The sequence below is a fragment of the Bombus terrestris genome, chromosome 12 (assembly GCF_910591885.1).
Source record: "Bombus terrestris chromosome 12, iyBomTerr1.2, whole genome shotgun sequence".
Lineage (NCBI taxonomy): Eukaryota > Metazoa > Arthropoda > Insecta > Hymenoptera > Apidae > Bombus > Bombus terrestris.
The window spans coordinates 10,404,568-10,419,514 of record NC_063280.1 but is presented as its reverse complement, the minus strand read 5'-3'; the positions used below and the strand labels follow the sequence as shown (position 1 = coordinate 10,419,514).

Genomic DNA, 14,947 nt, shown 5'->3' with positions numbered 1-14,947 from the left:
GTTTCTCCCAGTTGGTCACTCGCTGGAAATCGAGCACTTTCACTTCCTCTCTTACGAAGGTATCGTAAAAATTTTAATAAAAAGTGCACCACTTTTTTCCTTTACTCGTTCTTATACCTCCAAATCGCATCTACATCGTGTCCAACGAATTCAAGAAAATCTGCGAATTTCGTTCGTACGTTGTTGTTTATTTCAAAGAACGACGAAATTCACTTATACCATCGACTAGGATATTGTCGACGAATTACCTAACCATCGACGTTGCTTATGCCGCTACGATAACGTGTGTTGCAACGTTGAGGTATCACAATAGCGTAACGTGGCGGCGTCGCGTCGTCAGGTCCAGGTATGCCACAGAGGCGGCAGCCAGAGATAATTAGCGTCATGACACAAACGACTTGTCCCATTTCATCGACAATTTAGCGCCGTCCATATAAAAACTTATTAAACCGTTGAAACGTTACGCTACTAAGTTTACTCAACGCTTATCGACTTTATCTTAGAAATTCGAAAGTTTTTAAATTTCGTTCCTTTTTACGAACACTTTCGCGCGACAGTTTTGGGTTTACGCTCTTGGCTTTTGTGGCCACAAATTTTCAAACTTTAAGAAACGATTTTACTTTGTCGAATTTAATTAAATTTAACAAGACACCGGTCTTGTTAAGCGATAAGTTTATTTCTTTCCTCGATCATTTATTTATCGAGTTTCCCTTCGTTCCACGGACGAAATCATTGCTTCAGACGATCGCCTTGTCGTTAGAACCACCTTTGCGAGTTTCGTCAAATATATTAATTACATTCCGAATTATCGATATGGCTGCTTTTATCAATGCATATAGATACTTTTACGAACATGGTGAATCGCTAAAAATGTTACACCGAGCGAGTCTGTTTTCAGCTGTTAATGAGATTGTAGCAATATCTTTGGCTCAATGTCGTGTATATTTCCGTTCCGTTTTTCACTAAGATAAACGGCCACCTTGAACGAACACCGACAATAACGTCTTTATGAGACGAATGTACCTTGGATCTGTTGCCGAAGGAATGCCTGCATGCGGGTATTTTTCAATCTTTTCTCTACTTTTAAATTCGACGAACGTGCAACAGCTTATGAACGTGCTAACAATTATCGTATTCCATAGGAAAAAGCGTATATTTTTAAAAGACAATCTGTTTTCGAATAAAGAGGAAACCGAGCTGTTACGCAACGGTGATCTTTAGTCCTAATTTGTAAATTTATTACGGTATTTCTTAAATAAAATAATCACTTCCCATTACGTACATCGCAAAGAGTGTAATTTGTGTGAAATGAAAAATTGCATGGCCTTACAAATTTTACGACAGTAACTGCCAACAGCTACAATTATTCAATTCAACCAATGTCTACGTATTCACGATATAACAACGTACACATATTTATTAACGCATCTATTAATCGTCTTTATTAATTCTTCTTGCTGGCAATATCTCAATGTGATAAATAATCAAGAAAAAAAAAAGTTCATCTGCATACAATATACGAGGTAATTAAAAATAAAGCTTCTTCTTACTTTCCATTTGCTTTCTCCCTATTTGCATTTACGAATTTCCTTTTACACGCTTCATTTCACAGCTTGAGAAAATAATATGCAAGAAAAGCGATTAACAATAACATTCTTTGTTATAAGCGAACGAGATGTATAATTACAGAACACCGTGAGTTTACTTAGTGGAAAGTTGATCCACGACAGAAAAGAAACCATTGGTATTATCTTTAACATATGGTCGATAGTTTATTTTCCAGATAAAAATCTATTTCTAGGTAGTCTATGGATATAAGATTTAACAGATTTTCTATAGTAGAAGCTTTTGCTTCGTACAAGCGAATAAAATAGGAAGAGGAGAAAACAGTATTCGTTTAGATCACAAGCGCAGAAATTGATTTTGCACCTCGTACGTTTCACAATGGCGCAACATATTGTATTCGCTTCTATTTACCGGTTCACGGGAAATTTGATCGAAACAAAGATCGTTATTATCGTTTGAATTATCGTTATCCCATTTATCGACCGTGAAACCACGCGGAATCAATAAAGGAGAGAGGCGACTGTGCAATCGTGGGGAAGCGATGCAAGGTTGTCGCGATTGTTTGTAAAAATGATTTAGAAGGTGACCTCGCGAAGGACCTGGAAAAAGAAACCGAGACGGTGTATCGGAAACATGGCGTCGAGGAAGCGATAAGGTTCGTCGCGTGAAATCAAGCTTAAAATTCAAAACGACGCGACGTTGGAAAGTGCGAGCTATTTTCCACGTAGATTTCTCTGAACGATCGACCATTTTAAATGTTTAAGATTCGTTCCATGCGTACACGGTGGCTGCGAAGTACAAGAAACGTATTTTTAAATTCTATGCAAATAAATAGAAATCCAATGTATTTCTCTGCAATTAATTGAACGTACGCGTAAGCATTTCCTTATACGCTCTTAGTTGTGTTCATTCATGAAAAACCAGCCAGTGAAATAATACTAGAACCGTATAACGCTATAATTTATGCAAGTGGAATAAAAAGGTAACGTTGAAACACGTATGTAAGTAAAGTAACTTATATATCGTTTTGTCGACAAACGTATATTTCAACCAACAAAGATTCTCATTTAAAGATCGCGATCGATTCTATAGAGTTTGACCAAATTTTTTCCGATCTTCGAACGAACGCTGTGATAATTAATAACGGATTAATCGTTTTCTGATCGTCACGATATAATACGCGATATAATATAATAGCGTGAAACTGGCTGCGAAGAACTTTCACCGTGACTCGAGTGTAAGGCACGATCACAACGATCGATGTGTCTTCGGTGTTGGGTACGTTCACCGCACGTTTCCTCGTCTCGAAATGCATGTCGCGTTTGCAAAAACTCGGGCGCAAAACATTTTTGACGCAATCGATTACCGAAGTGGTTGATCGCATTCGTGCGTCACCACCGGCATTCGCGTTATAACCAGCTGTGAACACGAGAGTTCGATCAAGACCGTGTCGATGTCCCGCGACAAACAAAATGGTCGAGCTAAGAAAACCTTTCAATCGTATAACATCGAAGCGTCTTGATAAAGTTTTCAAATCCTTCCATCTTTCGTACAATTATACAATGATCCGTTGATCCGCGTAACTCGTTATAAAACGAGACGGATGATCGTCTAATTTCATTCTGCTGCATATTTTTCTATCATTTTCGAGCGAATCGTATTTTTTTAACGTTAGAAAATTTAGTAAATTTGATGAAAGCGCGAAGGAACGGAGAACAGTTATTGATAGACGAGTTCCGATCGTACGTTGGAGATATTTTGAAAACATGGAAATTTGTTTTCGATTGAAACTATAGCGAGATCGAGGCATGGAAAGTTTGAATATCGCGATAGGATTCGTCAGAAGCTTAAGAACGTCTTTCCACTCTGCGATAAAATCGTTAGTAATGCCTTACTAATTGGTTTCGTCGAGTAGGGAGTAAATTGGAATTAGTGACGTTATTTCGATGTCTCGAACGAATCGTCCGTCGTTTCTCGTCATGTAGCAACGAACGAGTAAATACAATATCGTAGGATTATTCGATTACAAGCGTAATCAACGTACAGTTTTTGATGAAGCACGACTGGCACGTAAAAATGCTACGAGTTGCGAAATCTTCAAAGAGAAAATCTTGAGAAAATTCTATAAAAACAACGTATTAGGTCGACGATTGGAACAAAAGGAACCTAATCGATAAACGATACGATCGTAAACGTTAAGTGGTTTGCACAACGTCGAAATTCTTTGAGTGAAATCGAACGACCCAATGGATGGACTTGCGGGCGAATTTTAAGGGGCTTTCGAAAACGTTGCGGTTACAATAACGACGTAACATCAACGCCTGGCTGGTGTGTTTTATCACCGAGAATCCCAGCCTGCATTGAAATCACGAGATCTCTCTCGAAGAGGAGGAACGATGATTCATAAGACGTTAGATTTATATATAAACAATTTAATTTTACCGAACGATATAAAACACTGTCGAAGATATCGACTGCTAAATAGTTAAGAAACGAAAGATATCGTTGAATTAACGATTATTCCGGCCTTTTAGCGTATTCGTGGCTTGTTAGCGCGTTATGTTTCGTTACGATAGTTATCTTCTTTCGTCACGATTATGAACATTTGCCAGGCTTAACGGAGATTCTACCGGATAAAGAATTCCTCTTCCTTCTCGAACGAACGAAGGCTTAACGAGTTACATGGCTTATTTGGAATATCGTGCTTCGAAATAAAAAGAAATAGGTCTATTGTATTTACGACAGACGATAATGCATCTGACAGTTTTGGAAACATTTTTGATAAACAACGTGGAGCGTTATTTTTAAATCGATATAATACCGAATCGTACATGTACGTCACGATAAGTTTCTATCTCGGCGCCAAATTCGCAGCCAAATAAACAGAGCAATGGCTCCACGTTTAAAGGAAACAAAACACTCGTTGGTTCTTTGTTTTCTTTTCTTTAATTTTAATGAACCTCCCGTCGAGCCAATGTATACTCAATTTATGGACATTCATACGGTTATTTGAGAAGTCGGTTAAGTTTATCGTTGCTAGAAACGTCCCTATACAAGTTCGCCGTGTTATAGCTGAACAATAGCCAATGTGCATTTGCAATGATAATAAACTAAGCAAACGATTACTTTAACTACCTCCACATATCCTTATCAACGATAACACTCTTTCATCCGCCAAAACAAGATAATTTTTCGCTATAATCTAACGTCGCGTGGTTTTACCAAGGTGACTAGTTTTTAACGAGATTATGTAACTCTGTCAAAACAACAATACGAAAAGCAAAGAAAAATAGAGATCTTATAGACGGTAGGATCATTCTGATTGAAGCGAAGTTAAAAACAGGAAAGTACAACGATGCGACAAAATCGGATTATCCTGATTATAAACGATATCATGGAACGAGACTACTTTCCCGAAGATAAATTTCTATCCTAAAGATAAATCATCGAATAAAATGTTCGTGTTATGGATCGTCGTGCATGTAAAGATCATAACATCGTCGCAAACTCTATGATAATGTCTACACTGTGCATACAATTTCTCTTGGAATCCACAAGAGTCGATTCCGCCAATTTTCTTATGCACCGTTACCCAACTTTCATGCGACTGTAAACGAATGAAACTCACTTAATGACAGTCTGCTTCATGCTGTTTGTCATTCTGTCCTCTCTTCGGTTTCTCTAAAGTTTCTTCTTCTTGTTTGCTTCTATCGAAACTTTTCACTGACACATTACTACACGCACTCTTTCTTTGGTCCTTTCAAATAGCCCTCACTATCAATTTCTTTTCTCTCTCTCTTTCTCTCTCTCTCTCTCTCTCTCTCTCTCTCTCTTTCTTTCTCTCTGTAAAATGACGCGATTCTCGCGAATCCCGGAAATCGAAGATTCTTCGTCTCGAGATGTTCCTTTTCTGTTATTTATCGATGATGCGTCCTCACGATACTTCTTTCCTTTCCTCTGGGGGCCGGATATGAATCGGTTTGGGCTGTTAGCGCCAGACTGAAGGAGCACGCGCATCTCTCCTCGTATTTAAACGCCCTCTCCCTACCTCTCTCGCCCTCTCTTTCTCGTTCCCATTCGGCGGCTCCGCGTTTCGATACTCTCCTTTTCCTTTTTCCGTGCTCCCGCAAGGATCCTGGCCAATTTGCCGAAAATCTGCGATTCGATCGCGGATTATATCGGTATGCACCGATAATTTTCGATGTAGATCGCTTTAACCTGTTGACCGAGCAAGTCGAGTTAACTCGTCGCTCGAGTTGCTAACTTTTTGGAAATAATATCTTCACTGGGGGATTCTCCGAGTCTTTTTACAGTGGCTATAGAAAGTATATCGTAGATATCCTTATTTTACAATGAGGCGTTCTTCTTTTTATCAGCTTCTACGTTTCGTTTATTATTTTTCATAGTATTAAAGTTTCGTAGTCATACGAATGCACTGTTATTACGCGGCACAGAAGGATCAATTTGAAGTAATTTCGGTCATTAGAAATTTCATCGATTTTCTTCTTCTCTTAGTGGTTCGAGAGCGTGGTGGTGTATTTGAGTACGGAATATGGAAAAACTGACTAGTGTTCGTCATATTATTTCTTTGAACTTTACTCTATTTGACGATATCTTATTTTTATACGTTTGATTTGATTTTCTTTTCATTTTCCCCTTATATTTTATCAGTTTAATTATTTTTGGAATATCAGAAATTCGTTTGATCTTCGTTAAAACAAAGCGTCCGCACGTGCGAATATTTGCACGTGTTTGAATCTATAATTGAGATATAAAGTATTTTACATTTTGTGGACATATAGATCAATGATTTTCAAGATGCCAGGAAATTTATGTTATATAGTTCGTTAAATACTTTAGAAGTTCGTAATTATCTTTTTATCTTTCAACGATTATATGAGAAATTAAACGCTGACAAATTATCGTTTATTTTTCTAATGTCTATTTTTCATTTTATTATTCTACATCGTTTGCAAGAACGATCGAATGAAGTTTCATTCTTTTCCGACGTTATAAAGCCGTCTAAGCGTTTCGTGCGTTGGTAGATTCCTCTTTTTTTTTTCTGACGCTCGTCCTCTGCACGGAACGATGATACTATGCACGTCAATGATTTCCGAAACATCGGAAAAATTGTTCTCTTCCTCTACATGACCGACACTGAGATTACCGTGCATCACGGAAACATTTATTTTGTGCCGATGAACGTCAATGAGTAACGTGCACATAGTCGCACGCCGAAGCTTCAAACGGAATACCAGGATTACGAACTTCGATTGAAATTGATTTATCAAAACCTTTCGTATGATTAATATTTTCAATAGAACAATTATTAATACTTTCTTACGCTAATTTATTTTCATCGCAATATCGTATCGCAAATATCGAACGTTTTAATCTTCGAACTTGTCAACTTTTTAATCGAGACATCTTGCGTATATGAATTTAGAATCAAACTTATTTCCTTCTGCTTCCTCATCAAGAAAGATGAGCTTTAATTCGCTAACAAGGTAATTGCAATTTCTGTCGTTTTACGATACATTAGTCAGCTTGATACAAAGGCAAGTATTCCATTCCTATGAATTCGTTAGCGAGAACGATTGTCAAACCATGAATTGTATACGCGAGATTAAAATAGGGGACTGGTTCCAACTGGTTGCGAGAACAATACACGAACGGTATAATCCATTAGCTTAAATTAAATCGTGTACCAAACACATCAATCATGAATGAAAAACAGATAACGCTCGTGAAATAAGCTTTATTAAATAGTTTGTAAAAAATGCTGCTTTCATCAAACCAACCGCGTTGTACTATATTCCTGGCACGTTCGATTCGATACAACAGGTAGATAACTCGTCGCATATTTTCCAAAATAATACCGCGACGATACAACGAACGATATTTTTTCAAGAAACACCATCAAATCTTATAATCGTGACTTTTATTTTCTAATTTGAAAAACGATGATTCAAACGAACGATTCCTATTAGAAGAAGAGTACGACAGGTTTAAAATAGTCACTTACAAACTGTTTAAAATACACCCACGCGGGAGATCTCCTCGGCCGTTCGATTATTCGTACAGCGTCGTTTATTTCGAGAGGGAATCGATTTCTTTGAAAAAGTTACGGTTTATGGAGTGGCGTCTCCGACGAGATTCATTTGTTAGCGTCTACCGTCTGACTAGGTGGGAAGCGCGAGTGCGTAAGTTTGGCCGAGTTTCCGAAAGTTATAGAGACCGACGTCGGTCTTCTAGCTTCGTGCTTCAAAACTATTGCGCGCAAACTTTAAAACTACTGTTCCAGAAACGGCTGCGAAACTCTGTAGGGCTTCAACCTACATAGGGTGAACATACAATCGCAGGTCGTTCCATTCTACGCGTTAGGCTGTATTTCATTGGACGATCGGACAACTGAAATATTTGACTGGCAGTTAAGTAACGTGATACCTTTTAGCAATTGCGAACTCTTCACGGCGTGACTTTTTCGCGTCAAATGGTAAATATTTAACTTTCGATTTACGTTTAAACGTATTTCTTCCGTCGTCATTTTCTGTTATGTCGTTTGATAACGAATCCGTCCGCAGCCGAATTTCTTTTACGTGTTTGCGTAAAGAAGACATAATGTTCGTATATTTTGTCGTCGGGTATACGCAACATCGAGCCTGAAGGGGTTATTTTGTCGACTATATTAAACCATGTTTAAACAGTATGTAAATACAGTCGATGTACTTAGTATATTGAGGGAATAATTAAAGAAAGCAAACAAGTAGGTTTCCCTTAGTAATTAGCTACCGGCAACCGAATAATTATCCTATTATTCGCTAATCGATCGTACAAATACATCCTTTTGAATTTACGTTCATATGTCTATATAGAAGCAAAGTTTCATTCAACTTCATTCATTATTTTCCATCGATAGAAGCAATGTCCCGTGTTTCCTTATCTATGATCTGAGACTGATTTGGGACAATGCAGGTCGACACCGTGTCAATGCCGATACGAGCAACGAAAAATTGGGAATAAATAGCCGGCCATTGTAGACTGAATTTAGTCCAACGATTATCATACGGTCATGCAAGTCAAATAGATTCCGGGTAATTCTTATTTCTTTTGCCTCCTGCAGGATTGTTCTTCGTGAACGGAAAGCCTAAATATGTAGGTAGTTTCTTCGAATCGTTTTTCTCTCTTTTTTTTTTTTTTTAATGAAATCTGTTTTACTCGCTGTTACGAAGAATCCTGATTAAACTGACCTAAGATATTTTTCAGAAATTCGTTCTTTTTAAGCGTATTTGATTATTGCCATCGTTTACTTACGAATCGTATTAAATAAACAAATATTATACTAATCCCACAGAACACCCCTCCCCACCCCTCCCAGTCCATCCCCTCCCAGCCCCTCCCTAATAGGCTAGCGAACTGTCCTGTTTTTGCGTCCAGGCTTTCAGGACATAAATTAAAATATCGTACATAAGCACAGCGCAACAGCGGCTTAATTTTATTTTATTTAACATTAATAATCCCCCCCCCCCAAAAAAAGAGAAAAGAATGTAATAATGCATGGCTACGTCGTACCGTCGCGTATCGGTACTCTTGCCTGTACCACCCTACAATTAGAATTCAGCGTTTATTCTGGAAAAAAAATGATGTAAAAAAATATGTAAAAAACCTGGAATTAATAAACAAAGATAAAAAAAAAAAAAAAACGAATCGTATTAGAATCAGCCGCGTCTCGGAAAATTATCAATGCGACAAATTGCGATCAACCCGATCCAACATCTCTAAGATACCTTTTTTAAGATTTGTTCGTAAGATTGTAAGTCATGTTATAGAAAATTACCAACACCCTTCCGTCATGGAACGCACCGAACACACCAAGTAGCCACGTGCGGTGCTCGTCGGCGAGGTTTATAACGAGGTCGTAAATTCGTATTAAGAGAACGATCGCATTTAGAATTGTTAGTTTATTTCGTATTCGATAGTGAAGGATACGTTGTAAACTCGGTGTCTCCAAAGTCCACGCTTTGAAACCATATCGTGACGGTGCAAGTTCCCGAGGTTTCTGACCTGGAGGAGTATCGCGACCTTTTCAGAAAAGCGAACGCCTCGCGTCAGTTAGAATACCACCCTATCCTTACCAGGAGAAGGCGCGTCAAGGGCGCATGGAAGAGCGATCGTGACATTCAGGACACCGTTGATTGAAAAACTAATTTTTACAACAGCCACTCAGCGTGTGTCGTGAACGAACTTGACAACTCGGACAGTCCGACCAGGACACGCATATTGTAGCTTTCCATCGATGTACACATTCGAGCCATCAATCAGTACAGACATGTTCTAACGTTCAATCAGTATACGTATTCTGTCGATCAGCTCAAACATCACAGTACAAACAACCAAATACATGCGTTATGGATTGTACTCTTTTACACATCGTTTTTTACTAAAGTACAAATTGCCTGCTGCTATTGCGTTTAAAAGAGTGTAAACTTTGGTTTCTCTTACCTAATCACTCATACACCACGACTGATAACCATAGTTATATCGGCACACAACGTTCGCGTCCAAGTCGATGAACTATCGCAGACAGACGCGTCCGTTCAAATACGACGAACGGACGAACCTAACGCAAGATTTATAAAAGATGCTTTTCAGAAATTCCTCCTCTTTTACCTTCGCAAGCTATTACCATAGTCCGCTTTCGAATAATTTTTTACGATGTTTTCCTTTCTTTAATTACGAACGATTTACTTGCAACGTTGTAAATCGTGTCTTGAAAAACGATTCGCCGCATTATGATAGAAGAACCGCTCTCGACAGAATAATCGCTCTGAAAAGTGAATTTCAAGCGTTTAAACAGCACCATGGTGAATCTCTAGCTCGATTACTCGTTTCTTGTGCGATGTCATTAGCGAAAATCAGGCTGAAGCGCGTCGAGAAACCAACTTACGTATTTATGCTTATTAAAAATGATAAAAAACGATTATCGCATGATAAACTAATTGCTTGAAGATAAAAGAATATGTGAGCATTACGAGAATATCGATTCTCCTAACTATAAAATTATCTTCTTTTAGACAAATACTATAAACGACTGTAATATTCAACGATTTACAATCTAGCTTTTGAAAAATATGCATCGTCGGATTGTTACGCGAAATATTTATCAAGTTTCGTAGATAACTCGACGAGTTAACGCAATTTCGTTCCCACGTGAATACCTGCTGTTCTATCCGACCTTCACCTTCTTTTCCCGATTCGTAGAAACTGCTCTTTACGACGTGGAACGCTTGATGCAGCCTGTGCAAGTTACGCTATCATCTGCTACAATAGCACTAAATCATGCTCAAAGGAATATTTTAACGTCTACATTAACCTGAATTACTCGTTCTACACGCGCTCTTTAATAAAGGTTGTCCCATAAAAGAAAGACAAATATTGATCTTGTAGATTTCACTGTCGCACAACGTCAACGATAATTATCGTTTGTGGCACACCAGCTTCTAGCTTTCCAACGGATAATCAAATTACTTAATTCAACACGGTTAATTACGTGTTCGATGAATGTACTTAAATCCTAGAAAAGATCGAAAAATTCAACGTAACATCTTCCTATTCTAATTCACTATTGCATACTATGCAGTTTACTATTATCTTTTAATCATATTACATATATGATATTTTTCAGTTGTTTATCAAGCTACCCACGATTCCGTAATCCAACGAAATATCCTATCGACGCGCTATTTTATAATTCAATGAAACGTTGTACCAACTGCATGACCGATTACGTTGTTGCTCCATAGCGATCGTACCGCTATCCTCGACAGAAAACGCAGCATCGTCGCGATAACTGGCTTCGATCGAAAGCGCTGGCGATAATAAGCTTTTATTTCGAGCAATTCGTTGATTAGCTTATCGATCGCTCTCGCAGTACCATTCGAAACAATAGCTAAGGTCGATCCCGTTATACGTTTCACGTTGTGTTGGTTGTCGCAGAATCGCGGGATCTCGCAGCAAGCCACTATGCAGTTCGATATCACGATTTGAGACGCCTGACGAGCCGAGGACGAAGAAATCCAACTGGAGTAAGGTCGGTGAACCGCGATCCAAGAAGTGTGTCGACGTTAATTAAAGAAATCCCATCGATTATTGGTTGACACTTAGAGTTAACAGCTCGAACGCGGAGAGAAAAAAAGAGACGTTTGATCACGTTTACCCATCAAAGGGAGGAGAAACTGCAGTTGACTACAGCTGATAGATAAAGGATCTCATTTACCTAAGATTCTGATTGGACGGTTTTATTTAATCTTTCCTTTGACATAGTTATGATAATTGCGTTAGAGGAACGTGGCTTAAGTTTCAGGCTTATGACGATGTTTCAGGCTTGCGAATTTCGATATTTCTTGCTACGTATTGTCTTTCCAGAGTTTATCGATCTTTATCTCGCTCCTGTAACCGTAACAGGAATTTTGCATTTTCAAATTTAATATTTTGCGGTATTTGAGATTTCGAATAATTACGTTGATCGTTTTTCCTTATTAGTTTAACTTCTTAAGAGCTAACGTTCCGTTAATGCAACATTTCATCTATAACGTTTTTCGATCGACTTGTGTTTTTCATTTAAATTATATAGTCTCTTAACGTTGCGAATTTTCAAGATTTAACTCGGTATCTTTCGCGTTGCTATTTCTTCGTTCGTCTAATCTCTATGATTTTACAAACTTCGAAAAAGTCGAAGAATATTTATGACATTGTGACGAACTTAGGATCCTGGCAAGATCACGGGCCTCTGGAAAGGAAAGTTCCAACCAGTAGACCGAACATATGGCTGGTCGAAGATCGAGGATACCGTTACTGTGACGTTAAAACGACTGCGATGTCAGGGAAATCTAAATTATCACAAAAACCATCCATTGGAAAAGATGTTGCAGGAAAGATTTATCCGCTATATATGTACCGTCTCGAATGTTTTGCTCGCGATCTTCGTGCGAAAGCCTATCCTTATAATCCTGTTTTCTATCAAGCGGCGTCGTGTTTGCGATCAACTGCGTAATAACTGTGACATTATGATATTCGCGAGGTCGAATATATAGCAAATAAAAACATTATTTTTGCCAATGCAAATATACCGAAGGAACTAATAACAATAACAAATAAACGAGTTGAAAGGCTAAAGAATAATAAAACACAAATTCATACACGCAATATATATAATCCATGTGAAGCATAAAAATTCCTACGTAATGGTTCATGCTGTGTTCATATGTAGCATATCTTGGAAAAACTAGAAAGAAAATTCTATTACACGACAGATCCACGCAACTGGACTGCGATGTTCACGAAACGCGACGCGTTATTGAGACACAGTACGGAAACACGATCGAAACTCATTATTCTTCGTCGCAAGCTTCGTCGCAAACTTTAAAATTGTAAGAAAAACGAAGAGATGGAACGAAAGTTGCGTATAATAATCCAGATAACAGGTAACGTACACGATATCTGTACGATCTCAGTCGGGTGATCATTACAAAAACGGGATTCTCGATCATTTTCCGACTATCGATCGAAATCGTTTACGCCCCGGCCTGAATTTCTCGGCTGATGCATAGTACGAACGCGTGAACCGGCTAAGGAACGCCCGAACGCGTGAATTTGCATTTACCTGGCGATCGACAGGAAGCGTCGAATGCTGCGATTCTCAAGAAAAGCCTGAAACTCGAGAGATACAGTTATACCGTTGCACCTGACTCCGCGTGTACGTGGCATGAGACCTTAGAAAATGAAAAGTCGAATTGGTTTCGCGTAATGTAATTAGCTGTAGGATACGCGAAGTCGATCAGGAGTTCGTGTTGATAACAGGAAGCGGTCCATTCAACGGTAACTCGTTGCGTAACATTTACGAGGCAAAAGACTCGGCTTGCTTAGGAGTGTTAGCCGACGTTTTACTTTTAATTACGTTCTATCGACTGACGATCTCGAAAAGTCCGCGTAAATCCCGCGATACGGAGGATCTTTGTCAGTGGTCTGAAACGTTTAATGGTCGAAATACCATCGAGCCTTCGTGAGCATGCATAATTAACGCTCGTTATAATGTTGAACTGATACATCGGTGGCTCGTGAGTGAAGTGTCGCATGGAGTGGTCGAACCGCTACGTTCGACATCGTTCGTGTCATCTGAACGAGAGTTCGGATGAGATTAAACGATCTCTTAATTGTTTTCAGTCGTATGAAAATAACGATTTTTAATCGACGAACAAAACTGAACATCGTAGAAACTGAACATCGGGGAACAAGGCTAACGTATCACCGGAATTTTCGTTTAGTCTAACGTACTATGTTGTACCATTCTGACGAAATGATTATTTTTGTATCATCGTTTATATCAGAATCTGTCTTGAATCGGGATAAGTCGAATCGGGTCGATTACGCCCGTCTGGATTATCATAGATAGTCTGGTTTACGTATATCGAGATACGCATACAGAAACGTAACGTAAACTGATGTTACTAGGAGTGGCTTCACAACAACGTACCAGCCAAAGTTTATCGAGGTTATCCCGTTAGGCTCAGGTCGCAGTGACCGTTTTATCAAAGATCGGCCGCACGTATCCTTCTTTCCATCGAAACTACTCGCTTCACCTTGTAGATCGTTAAACTTCTAAATAACGATACATCGTGTTGCAAGAAATTGATCCATTCCTTCGATTCGTAGGTGGTGGCCATTTGAATATCAAAGTTATGGGGAAGAAATCTGTTGCTGACCTTTATGGCTTGGTGTTTCTTCTATTCTAAGAACGAAAAGATTTAAATCCGAAACTCGATAATACATTCTTATCGCTTCCTGAAGTTACTGTTATCTTTTATTTTATTTATTTCCTAATATCGGTTAGAGTCGATAGGTTCTTGCACATTTTATAATATCAAATTTATATCGAAAGTGCAAAATAATAACAACGGCAAAGGCGATGTCGTATTGGGATTCCTTTCGAATGGAAAAGGAATAGAAGAACGAAAGATCTTTATATCCATGCAAATCCGAATACAGATAATCAAATGCTAGTCTAAAAAGAAGAGATACGAGTGCTTCATCGTGAAACTAATTTTAAACCTGTCTCATTTCGGTGTCAGTGGCATACAGAATCGATGACGAATGGCAACCGGTCCAGCCTGATATTTCATTGGCTGGAAAATTAATAACGTATCACCATCTAGATTTTCGCGCGATTTTGTTAAAATATTCGCATTAGGCATCTACTCGTAGATTAATCAACTTTGCAAGAAAAATCGAAATCTTTTCCAATGGATATATCGCTGGCAAAACGATACAGCAGAAATGTTTTCACGACAAACGAATCCAATTACCAAGTTTAATGAGCAGAAAA

At 38.5% G+C, this 14,947-nt stretch overlaps 1 protein-coding gene across 3 annotated transcripts in view; it reads right to left on the bottom strand.

Annotated features, from left to right (window-relative positions):
• LOC100648765 (neprilysin-2) overlaps positions 1 to 14,947 on the bottom strand; it is a 38,643-nt gene that overhangs the window by 16,577 nt on the left and 7,119 nt on the right. The window contains exon 1 of one of the 3 annotated variants that reach the window (XM_012314825.3): positions 5,195 to 5,595. The exons of the other annotated variants lie outside the window; for them this stretch is intronic. Within the exon in view, the coding sequence (XP_012170215.2) occupies positions 5,195 to 5,226 (32 nt within the window). The 5' untranslated portion in view covers positions 5,227 to 5,595. Of the gene's footprint in view, positions 1 to 5,194; positions 5,596 to 14,947 lie in introns of those variants that run through there. 3 annotated transcript variants of the gene reach the window in all.